Genomic DNA, 11150 nt, shown 5'->3' with positions numbered 1-11150 from the left:
AAGAGGAAGCATGTCCACTTAAAACACCATTCTCTACATCCACATTTCATTTTTTTTGTTTTATTAATAGCTCCGGCTTTAATCTCCACTCAAAGCTGAAAGATCCACATGAGTTATCATCTACAATAACCTTCCCTGTCGATCCCTGGAGGAGGATGCGGAGTTATTACAGGGTGGGGTGTTAAAAAAAAAAGGACATTTATCATGACAGGAACTGTTTTTATCAGAAGAGTTTGATACTGGGGAGAAAAAAAGCCAGTTTCTTGTGAATTAACACATGGTCACAGTTCCTGGAGCTCCTCCGAATAATTAATGAATCATCTTCTGCTGTGTGGAAACTCAGTCCTGCCAAGAAAATAACAGAAAACAGGTGAAACTGCTGGCGTAACGCAAATCTCTGTGGTGCCTGTTGTTTATACACTCAGGTCTTTGAACATTCAAAACCCGGTCAGAAATATCAGAACACTCAAATATCATGAAACTAAAAGTGAAGATCTTAATTTAAAGGCGAATTCCTGTAATTTTATAATAAACACTTGAAATTGAAATTATTTCAAACGTCATGATTTTCTATCTACATCTCATAATTTTGAGTTTTAAATTGAATCTATAAAGAGAAAATGAGTCCATATCAAAAACAAATTTGATGCACAAACAAATGCATCTTTACAACAGAGGGCGCTGGTGTTGTACCGCTGTGGTCCAGAGGGGGCGCCAGAATCAACAAAAACACTCAAAGTTCCTCATAGTCACTTTAAAACACACAAAATTCATCTCACTGTCATATAATGTATGAAGACAGTATCAATCTTGACTGCAAATCTTATAAATTTGATCTAAAAACATTTTTTTTCCCCTCTAATCTTTAAATTTCTCTCAGAATTGTGACACCTTCTATCATAAGGTCATCAATCAGGACGAATAAAATAACTTTTAAAAGGAAAAATTCAGAATTAACCATATTTTTGATTTGCGGGTTTTTTAGGTCATGTACGATCTTGCGTATATATTTAAGTGAATTGTGAATTCTGTTTCTGAGGGTATTAAAGTCTTGTTATTACTATGTGTCTCCATCAACCACATCTGTGTTGATCTCATCTCAAGTTCGAGGCTTTAAATCGCCTCTCCAGCCTCCTGCTGATTCGTCGGCCACACCGTGACATCATCGACATGTTTCAGCGAGCTGAACCGGTCCATTCACGACACCGGCACCGACTTCCCCTCACCACAACCTCTCCAGCTCCCGCAGAGCTGCTCAATAACTCCGTCCTCGGGACTCCACTCATCATCCATTTGCTGTCGGCCATATTTACTTAACCGTCCAACCACATTCACACAACAGGGGATACATTTTGAGCGCCGGGCGTCGAAGAGCCGTAAAGAGACCGAATCACAGAGGAGGGTATAAATCAAGACAGGAGACACGGAGCTAGTTTAAAATACTATTATTATTATTTATGGTTCTTTTTCCTCACAGGAGTGTTTTTTGCAGTTGTAATGCATTTTTACAAAAAAAAAAAAGAAAAAACAAGGAGGGTTTGTATCGAGCAGAATGAACACACGAACAGAAGAAATAAACTCTCTCACTCCCACGACGACTTGTTTTTCCTCTCTTATGAATTACCCAGTCGGTTTAGAAAACGGCTATTATAGTACAACAACACAAATAATTTGTACAAGACAGGAGAAGTGTCGTGGATGTCTGGTGGTTAAAAACAGCAGGAAACATCTGGGAACAAACGAAGGAAATGGGGCCGAACAGAGTGTAGAAACCGTGACTTCAACCAGAACGAGTTGACTTGATCGACGGTTAACCAGTGAATGTGATAGAAGTGTCAGCGACTCCACCGTTCAACAGCCACAAATATACACATCTCCTCTTCACAATACCTCATATCCCTGCTCAAGCTGCAGTTTTTCTTGTAACAGGCTAAAATTGTGTAAAACTTGTCCGGTCCAAGGTTTAGGATACCGGTTTAAAGCTTGGGAGACTTTGGCAGGATAACAAATAGTTATAGTTTTAAATCCTGAGTTTCAGGAAGTAGTAGGACATGTTTTGCCTAATTTTAAATGGACAGTTTGATATTTTGGGAAATACACTTAATTGCTGAATTGCCAAGATTTAGGTGAGAAGACTGACACCACTGTTTAACATGAAGCTGAATCCAGTAGTCCGTTAGCTTAGCTTAGCATGAAGATTAAAAACAGAGGGAAAATGCATGCCCTCAACCAGCACCTCTTTCAATAACTGAGACAAGCTAGCTGCTGTAGCTAACTTAACTCTGTGCTGTGAACGACTGTTCTGTGTCTAGCTAGAAGTGCTAGCCTGATTAGCTAAAACAGACACTTCAGTTTTGTCAACATCTGCAGCTGCAAATGGCATTTTTACAATATTAGCTAGTGGTGATAATGATGGAAACAAAAGGGAAAACACCACAACAAGCTAGCTGTTTAGGCAAAGAGGCCAACTAGCTAAAGCTAAGCTAGCTAAATCAGGTAGCTTTCCTGTTTTGTTTGGATTAAACCAGCAACAGCTTTAGAGGTGCTGGTAGTAGTTAGCTGGATGTTGTCATGCTAGCTGTTTCCCTTCGCTTTCAATCTTTATGCTAAGCTAAGCCAATCTAAGCTAACTGACCGCTAGCTGTGGCCTTATACTCACCATACAGACACAAAAGTGGTATCAATCCTCTCGCCTGACTCTTAAAATGATAGTGAACACATGTCTTTTAAACTACAGTCTCAGTTTTGGGGGGCACACAAGAAAAACTGCAACTCAAAACCATCCTTTAGATTCAACCTCTTCAAAAATATACAGTAAACGTCGACTCTTCCCAGTCTTCTTCTCGTTCATCTTTTCTTTTTTTTTTACAACAACCGATTCCAGTCATTTCACAAATCAGCCTCACTATATACACACATCGTTTACATTATAAACACAAGTGTCTTCTGTACATAACAGTTAATATGTGACAGTAAAACAGAGTCGGTGGGGTGTCAAACTCCACGCGGTGAAACACGTTACAGCCTCACACGTTACAGTAAAGGAATACAAACGTGATATTGTGATATTACGCTGGATAATACAGTATATCTGTGTCTGTACGCGGGGTGTCAGCCAGCAACAAACAAAAAACGCGAATACAAAAACTCAGCAAACGATCCCAGTGGCAGTTAATAACGCTGCGAGTAACGTCCCACACTACTCGACTTTAGTGTCGCTAACGGAAAAAACACACACAATTTCTTAGTGTGAAGCACCGAAAAGACAAAAAAAAAAAAAAAGTCCCCATCGATTCTCTGAACCAGGAGATTTAAATACAAAAAGAAAAACACACACACATTAAAAAAGCAGCGTCTCAGTGACACAATCATCGAGAGAGAATGTCTTTGGCGTTGTAGTGTGATACTGGTTAGGGTTTACAGTACGTGTTTCAGGCACATCGTGTGAAGCAAAGTCTCAGGAACTCAACTGTGGTTTATTTTTTCATTCTTTTCTTCATGTGGCGACCTTAATTTGGATCCTCGCTCCGGTTTCAGGCCTCTGCTCGGGTGATATTTGGGGGGGAAAACATCCTCTTCTTTACTGTTTCAGCAACGTCCAAACCTCTTTTCCGACCACCAGCAAGCTCGCAGCTCTTGTTGATGTCTTTCTGGTGTTTTCGTGTACTTTCTTTGACTTCATGCTCAGCTTTTTCTTCTTCTTCTTCTGTTTTCCAGGGCGACGGCGCTACAAGTCCAGTCTTCTTTCTTTTTTAGACACCTCTGGACTCAAGTTTTCCTCCGCCTACCTACAATCTTTCAGGGTGTTATAGCTGTTGGTTTAGACCTTTAACTTCTGGATCAACACCTCTGCTGTTCTTTAAAGGAACAGTTTGACATTTTAGAACACTAAACAGCCAGGAAACGTTAGCTTAGCTTAGCATAAAAACCACAAGGAAGACGGTAAAATGTCAAACTCTTCCTCTGCTTTGACAAACATGTACATCATCATCTCTTCAGGGCGTTTTTCCTCGTCAATAGTGTCCGTATCCCATTGACATTCCCATCCCGATCCCCAGCCCCAGTCCCAGGCTCTCCCTCAGCCCCCTCAGCTGCTCCTCTCCCAGCCGGATCTTGTCCTCCAGCTGCCTCTGCTCCACCAGCAGGGCGGCCTTCATCTTCACATAGTGGCTACGAAAGGGGGGAAAAAAAAGAGGTAAATCTTTTTTTTAAAATTATTTTAGGGTTCTTGTTTACGTCATTATTCTCGCACTTAGGCCCAAAAAGCTCTGGAGTGCTTCCGATGAGGTCAGGTCGGGTCATACCTGTAGTCGCGGTGCTGCTCGGGGGACAGGCAGCGGGCCAGCACCCGGCTGACGGCCTGCTCTCTGCGGTCGACGTGGTCCTTCAGGTCCTGAGCCTCCGACAGCTGCCTCATGAGCTGACGCTTCTTCTCCAGCAGGGGGAGCTGGAGGGCAGAGAGAGGGGATTTTAAAGTATCTCATCATTTATAGATGTTGATAAACAGATTTCTTCGAGGCGTCAGAAGCTCACCCTCTCGTGGTGCTCCGTCTCCGGGTCCAGTGTGTCCAGCGTGGTCTCCACCCTCAGCAGCCTCCCGGACAGCGACAGCAGCAGGCTCACCACCTTGTCCAGGTCGCCGATGAACATGCGGAACTTGTCCACCTCGTTGGGTTTACACACCGCCACCACCATGCTCTCCACCTGAGGACGGAGTACAGAGACACAGCTGGAGATCACTGGAGTAAACTTAATATTCACTCCAGATCAGGCTTTTTTGTGGCCCTGATCCTGAGTCCTGAGTTAACGGTCGAATCATGGCATTTGGTTTCAGCTGGAAGTTGAAATGATCGACCGGCAAATGAATCAGCAGCAATTTTGGTAGAAAGTACATTTTTCAGGAGGTACCAGCTTCAAAGATGTAAATACTTCCAGATGTTTGGAGTCTTCGATGACAGTAGATTTCATATATTTACCCTTTTTTTTTTCCCTACAAACAATCTGAAAAAATATGTGAGCTTGGGCCTGAGAAGAACACTTTTCTCTGATTGGTCTTGTTTTATATATTTATGGATTCATTTAGAAGATTATCAGTGAATTAATCGACCATGAAAATAACAGTTAGCTGCAGCTCTACAACAGAAACATTTAAACATGGAGGGGAGTGAGTGAGAAAGTGGCCGTTTTGCATCCATTAACAAGTAAATGCAGATCAAAAAGGTCTTTCGCTCAAAAAACTAGGTGGTAAATGTGTTCATTAAGAGAAAAATTACCCACTTCAGCTTCTACAATGTGCCGGTTTTCAGTTGTTTTGTCTGAACTTGATAGAAATAGTATATTTTGGGTGCTTTGGACTGTTGGATCAGACAGAATGAGCTATTTGAAAACAGCACCTGCCTTCAGAAGTGTTTTCTGACACTTTATAGATTAAATAAACTGGTTTATCTACAATAAAACAACGACTGGTTTAAAAAAAAGTGGAACCAGATATTAGAAATGTGATAAATGTGTTAGTTGCAGCCTGAAAAACACTCCAAATGGACCAAGAAGGCCAGTGAGTGAGTGTGGAGCCAGTTTCAGGAGGTACGTTGGCACCAGTAGGAGCTGCTGGGTGACAGAATGAACGATTGAGACGATGAAGTCCGTCCTCACCTCCTCTCCCAGCTGAGCGTTGGCTCTGATGTCGTCCTGCAGTCCTCTCTGAGCTTCTCTCAGCACTCCCAGCTTCTTGCGGAGGCTCTCCATCAGCTGTTTCTGCACCACAGAGGAGGGGAAAATGGAATTAACAGGCAACATGTCCGTCAGCTTCACATCATCATCGTTGCGTTAACTCTGGCTGGAGAAACTCCGAAGAGCTTCCAGCAGCAGGACGGCGGCTGTGTGTTACCTTGTACGTCAGCTCGTCGTCGTCGTCCCTCTCCCTGTGATCGGTGAAGTCCTTCATCTGTGACAGCAGCTGAGCTTTGGCCGCCGACGTGCTGTAATAGGACGAACAGCTGGAGCTCGCACCGGATCGCCTGAAGGAGGGAGGAGGAGGGAGAGAAAGAGAGAGGGAGGGAGGGAGTTTATTTTATTTAGGCAGAGATGAAACATAGAGGCAAAGCAGTAAAACAGACGCAAGGTCGTAAAACACAGTGATTAGGAAAGTACATAAATAAGCAACGCGATCAATTATCCGGGCTGAGCGGGACGAAGAGGAGAAACAGGGAGCAGATGGGAAACATCTCAGCTGCAAACAAGCAAACAGAGTGACGGAAATAATGAGAAATAACGTTCCGAATATTAACACTTGTTTTCTGCTTTTATGTGTTTACGTGTTATCATCTTCATACATACTTAGGTTAACATGCGCTCTTTGATCATGTATGGAGGCTTTTGTCTGTAAAATTTATCGTTTACTGTTAAAATGACGTCTAAAATCTGGACTGATTGATGACCGAGGGACGATATTTAGCATTTTTCTACCCATCAGTATCTGCTGTGTTGTTGTGTCCCGCCCACAACTCCATCTGATTGGTTACGTCACAAGTTAAAGGCCTATCAGCCCTGAACAATCTGAATCAGCTACGCAACTAGTAAAAAACTGAGAGCTAACACGCTGGTAACTGATATTAGTTTCAACCCTGTCGCCCAAACCTGCAGAGACAGAACAACGAATTAAATAAAAACTCAATTCTGCTGCCTGACTTCGCTATCCGTTACGTTTCCCTGCGATCGTCTAAACTCTCTGTTCCGTCACACACACACACACACACACACACACACATGTGGCAGCAGTTACCCGTCTGGCACCTGCTGCTGCCAAAACAAACCGTTTGTAAACGTAACGCGGAGAGGAAAAAAAAAAGAAACACGGAGCTCCGGCTGCAAGCGAGGTGCTCTGGACGGGTTGTGGGAAAGAGGGAACGAGCTTAGTGACAAGAACAGTTAAGTCTTGTGCAAATCAAATGGTGTGTGTAATTAATGCAAGACACACACACACACACAGAAACACACTCAGGATTAAGCCTCTCACCTATCCAGGCTGTCGGTGCTGTGCTCTGTGGTCTGGTAGGCCCCTCTCCAGCTCTCTGTGCCCGACTCCCCCTCGCTGCTCTGGGGGAAGAGCTCCTCCAGGCTCAGCCGCTCTCTGCTGCTCTCCCCGACCTCCAGCTCCTCCTCCAGGGAGCCGCTCTCCACCCTCGTCCTGCCCGATGGCGAGGCCTCAGAGTCGGGTAAGGTGTCGATGTCGGTCTCCAGGACCGTCACCGGCAGCGCGAAACACGGGAGCTCGCTTGTGATCGGCTCGTCCTCCACGGGGAGCCCCTCGTCCTCCTGGAAGTCATCGATGTCTGTCTCCATGGGGGCGTCCAGGTCCGCGTCCAGGCTGTGGGCGGGACTCGGGCTGAGGGTCGTCTCTGATTCCGTCGCCGGTTCGGGGATCTTCTGCGGGTCGATGCTCTGGAAGCCTCGGTTCATGCGGAGCTGCTGCTCATAATCGGAGGCGAAGTAAGAATCGGGAGGTGAAACCTCGCCAGTGCCTCCTCCGTTTTCTGATACAGGTCGGAGTGCCGGGTCGCTATGAACTCTGGGAGATGGGGTTCTCTCCCACTCGGCTCCTGGTCTTTGCTTGTGAGGTCTCGCTGGTACTCTGTCCTGATCGGGGCTCCGGCTGAAATTCATGTCAGATAAACTGCAGAGACACAAAATAACTGAAATATATTATCTTTAATTATAAGACAGGAAGTTCTGTAGGATTTCGGGACTACTTTAGTGTAACACCTGGAATGTCCTGCCCTGCTCACCTGTTCACAATGTTCTCTGCTGGTGGAGGTGGAGGCAGAGATGACACCACCTCCACCCTCTCCTGCTGGCCCCCATACGAGCCCCTCAGGTCCATCTCTCTCAGGGGTGGAGCCACCGGTCGGAAGCCTCTCCTGGAGAACATCGGACTGGGCGGGGCGACGGTGAAGGGCAGCTCCTGAAACTGAGCCTGGTTCTGATTGGAGGGAGCGTGGGAGAAAGGCTGCTCCTGCGCATGTGGCTGACTCTGATTGGACGAGGCGTGGGAGTACGAGTGTTCCTGGGTTTGAGCTTGGCTGCAGTTGCAGCGCGGGCAGCCCTCGGACACTCCCTGTCTCTCTGGGGGGAGGCTGTAGGACCTCTGTCGGGACGTTTCGGATGGAGGGATGTGTGAGGAGGAGTGAGTGGAGTAGTGTCCCTCTGTGGCGTCGAAGGAGGGAGGGATGGAGTGAGGAGAAGGAGAGGAGGAGGAAAAGAGGGCGTGGTGAGATGCTCGCCTGCGGTGGAACTGCTCCCACTTCGGGGGCGGCGGCCTCGGGGGAGGCGGCGTCTTCTTCCTGTTTGGCCTGGCAGCGTTGGGAGCCTCTCCTCTCCTGATGTGACCCGCTCCTTCCTCCACCTCGCTCAGGGTCTGGCTGGTTGCTGTGGAGATGGCCGGCGACCAGCGGTGGCTGCTGTCGAAGCGGAGGTCGTTTTCAGACATGGCTCGGCCTCGGAGCGAGAGAGGAGCTGGTGGGGGGGCGAAGGCGTATCCGTTGCGGTCGTCGCTGCTGCTGTCAACCTGTCTGGGGCCCCATCGACCCTGCTGGAGCTGCTGATGATACTGATTAACGCTCTCTGGAGGTCTGGACTCCCGTCTCCAGCTCGGGTAGTCCCTGTGGGGAGATTAAAATGAGATATTAGTGTCAAAACTCTTCATTATTAAAAACTTAAGTGTGGAGCTAGAGACAGGATGTCATTAGCCTAGCTTAGCATAACGACAGTAAGCTCTTAAGTAACAATTTATGGTTTTAGATTATAGTCATGTGGTGTAATTGTTTTTTAACAAACAACAGACAGATGTGATGATGATAATGATGTTGATGATGATGTCTGCCGTCACAGTGAGGTTGCCAGGTCTGATACCTTCACAAGGTGTTTACCAAACTCTGTGCTGAGATTTAGCCCAACCAGTTTCTACATGTTTGTTTGTGGATCACATTAAACGACCAAAGATTAAAGTTGTTAAGTTCTAATTGTTGTTTAATTGTTTTCATCATCAAAGAATGTGTTAATTGTGTTGTTTTTGATTACTTGATTGGTTGTTTGGTCAATAAAATGTTCGAAAATTGTTAAAAATTTAGATCTCTTGTTTCCCGGAAAGCCCAAGATGACGTCGTTAAACATCTGTTTGCTTTAAAAATTACTCAAAACAGTTAATTGACAGTCAACGTAGTTGGCGATTAATTGAAGCCAGCTGTTTCCCCCGTTTCTGTTCCGTCTTTATGCTAAGCTAAGCTAACAACATCCTGACTCAACCGCTTTATAAATGCACAGACATGAGAGTGGTAGCTACGCTTCACTTGGAAAGAAAGCTATTAAGTTTACAAAAAATTCCTTTAAAGATTCATGATGAAACAAGCAACAATGAAAAATTACAGTTCAAGAGAGAAGTTGGCAGTCAAGAAAACTGACAACTGTCATCACATTTTTCAGTAACTAAATTACGATCACTTAAAATCAGTGATAAAAAAACACGAAATAAACAAAAAATACATTCTAAACTTGTCAGAAAATCTGGATCTCATCACTCATCATAGCAATAGGGTTGTTTTTTTCAGAGCCTTGAGCGTAAATGCGGACGTGTGGTGGTGATTTTTTTTAGCTGATTTCGTTCAGAAAATGTTACGAAACAAAAACACTCGGCGGTTAAATGACAGTAAATGTTTCCTCTGTGCGTTCCAGACTCACTCGACCGTTTCCGTCTCAGGTCAAATATGAGCAGAGGCCTTTTTTAACAAGCCATGCGTGTCCTGAATGACCCCCCTTTATGTCCTGACACACAGGAATCAACCATCCAACCACATTATTATCATTACGGTCACATGGATGATTGCTCCGCACACTTAAGAGCTCGTTATAGTCGAATCACAGCCAGGCATGACTGAGGAGGATTTCCGCCTGTTGGCGCACAGTGAGGCCGACCCCACCTAAAGCCTCTGGAGACTCACTTAGAGAAAGATGGAGCGGCAGAATCACAGATTAGGAGGCCAAAGAAGACATATGACTCGTTTATACGAACGTATCTGTCTGTGTTGGTGCTGCATGGCTGCGACAGGAAGCGGCTCACCTCTCAGTCAGGCTGTACTTCCTGTTCAGCCTGGTCGTTTCCTGGTGCCGGGCGGGATACGTCTGTGGAAGACATTTAGAGGCCAGTTAATAACGCCGAAGGAATGAAGGAAGGCTTCAATCTGGTGCAAAGTGTTGGTGGAGCTGATGAAGGGAAGTGGGTGTGTTGCTCCACCCTGTCATATACTGCAGTGGTGATAAGGCGAATTAGGGTGGAGGTGGTTTCTGCTGAATTATGACCAACTTTATGACAGAAAACTTTATTTTTGTGATTTTTTTTTTACTTTTGAGTCTCCTGCCAGGACTGCATGTTCAATGGATCTACCAAGTATCTTCTCTATTAATAATAAAGCCTATACAATGTCAATAAATAGTTAAAAAAAGGAGAATCAAATTCTCCAGAGACCAGGATGACAACTTTAAATCACTTGTTTTGTCTAAACATCAGTCAAAAATACAAACATATTCAATTTGTCATCATAGAAGATGTAGAAATGCATGAAATATTCACATTTAAGGGGCTGGAGCCAAAACCAAAACAACAATTCATCACTGCATTATAACTTGTTCCCCCCTTTCCCAGGTGTTTCTGTTGGAAGTCTTCGGAAAGGAAAAGACAAGACTTCCAATTATTCACCAATAGAAGCTGAAAGAAGAATTGCTTAATGCTCCTTTGCCCGTGAGACAATGGATTTACATGCCGAGGGCCCATCCAGGTACTTGTGGTACGGAGTTTATTATCACAAAGTTATCAGTTGTTAGCGTTTTTATAGACTTCATGCTCTGTTGACAGCGAGCGACGGCCAAATATGTAAAACTCCCGTCCCGCCGGTCCAACAAAAACACCGTCTGAATGTTCAGATTTACATTGTAGACAGTCAGAAAAATATATGTGAACACCCAGCGGCGTGTTTGCGCAGCTTATATCCGCCTCGCTTGTGTGGATCCGCTGGCTCGATGCATCTCTGAGCAGTAATGAGAGGGCAATGAGTTTGTTCAACATTCCAGCAGCGGGGTAATAAACCGAGGTCAATGCATTG

At 45.1% G+C, this 11150-nt stretch overlaps 1 protein-coding gene across 2 annotated transcripts in view; it reads right to left on the bottom strand.

Moving 5' to 3' along the window:
- Positions 1 to 1430: 1430 nt before the first annotated feature.
- Positions 1431 to 11150, bottom strand: part of shroom4 (shroom family member 4) — a 66794-nt gene continuing 57074 nt past the window's right edge. For both annotated transcript variants that reach the window (XM_037111024.1, XM_037111025.1), the window contains 8 exons: positions 10112 to 10173; positions 7785 to 8657; positions 7016 to 7672; positions 5888 to 6017; positions 5653 to 5754; positions 4534 to 4704; positions 4305 to 4447; positions 1431 to 4170 (listed from right to left, as the gene is read on the bottom strand). In XM_037111024.1, coding sequence (XP_036966919.1) covers positions 4014 to 4170; positions 4305 to 4447; positions 4534 to 4704; positions 5653 to 5754; positions 5888 to 6017; positions 7016 to 7672; positions 7785 to 8657; positions 10112 to 10173 — 2295 coding nt within the window. In that variant the 3' untranslated portion in view covers positions 1431 to 4013. The remainder of the gene's footprint in view (positions 4171 to 4304; positions 4448 to 4533; positions 4705 to 5652; positions 5755 to 5887; positions 6018 to 7015; positions 7673 to 7784; positions 8658 to 10111; positions 10174 to 11150) is intronic.

The sequence above is a fragment of the Acanthopagrus latus genome, chromosome 10 (assembly GCF_904848185.1).
Source record: "Acanthopagrus latus isolate v.2019 chromosome 10, fAcaLat1.1, whole genome shotgun sequence".
NCBI lineage: Eukaryota > Metazoa > Chordata > Actinopteri > Spariformes > Sparidae > Acanthopagrus > Acanthopagrus latus.
The sequence above is the reverse complement of the archived record's forward strand: the minus strand, read 5'-3'. Positions and strand labels throughout refer to the sequence as shown.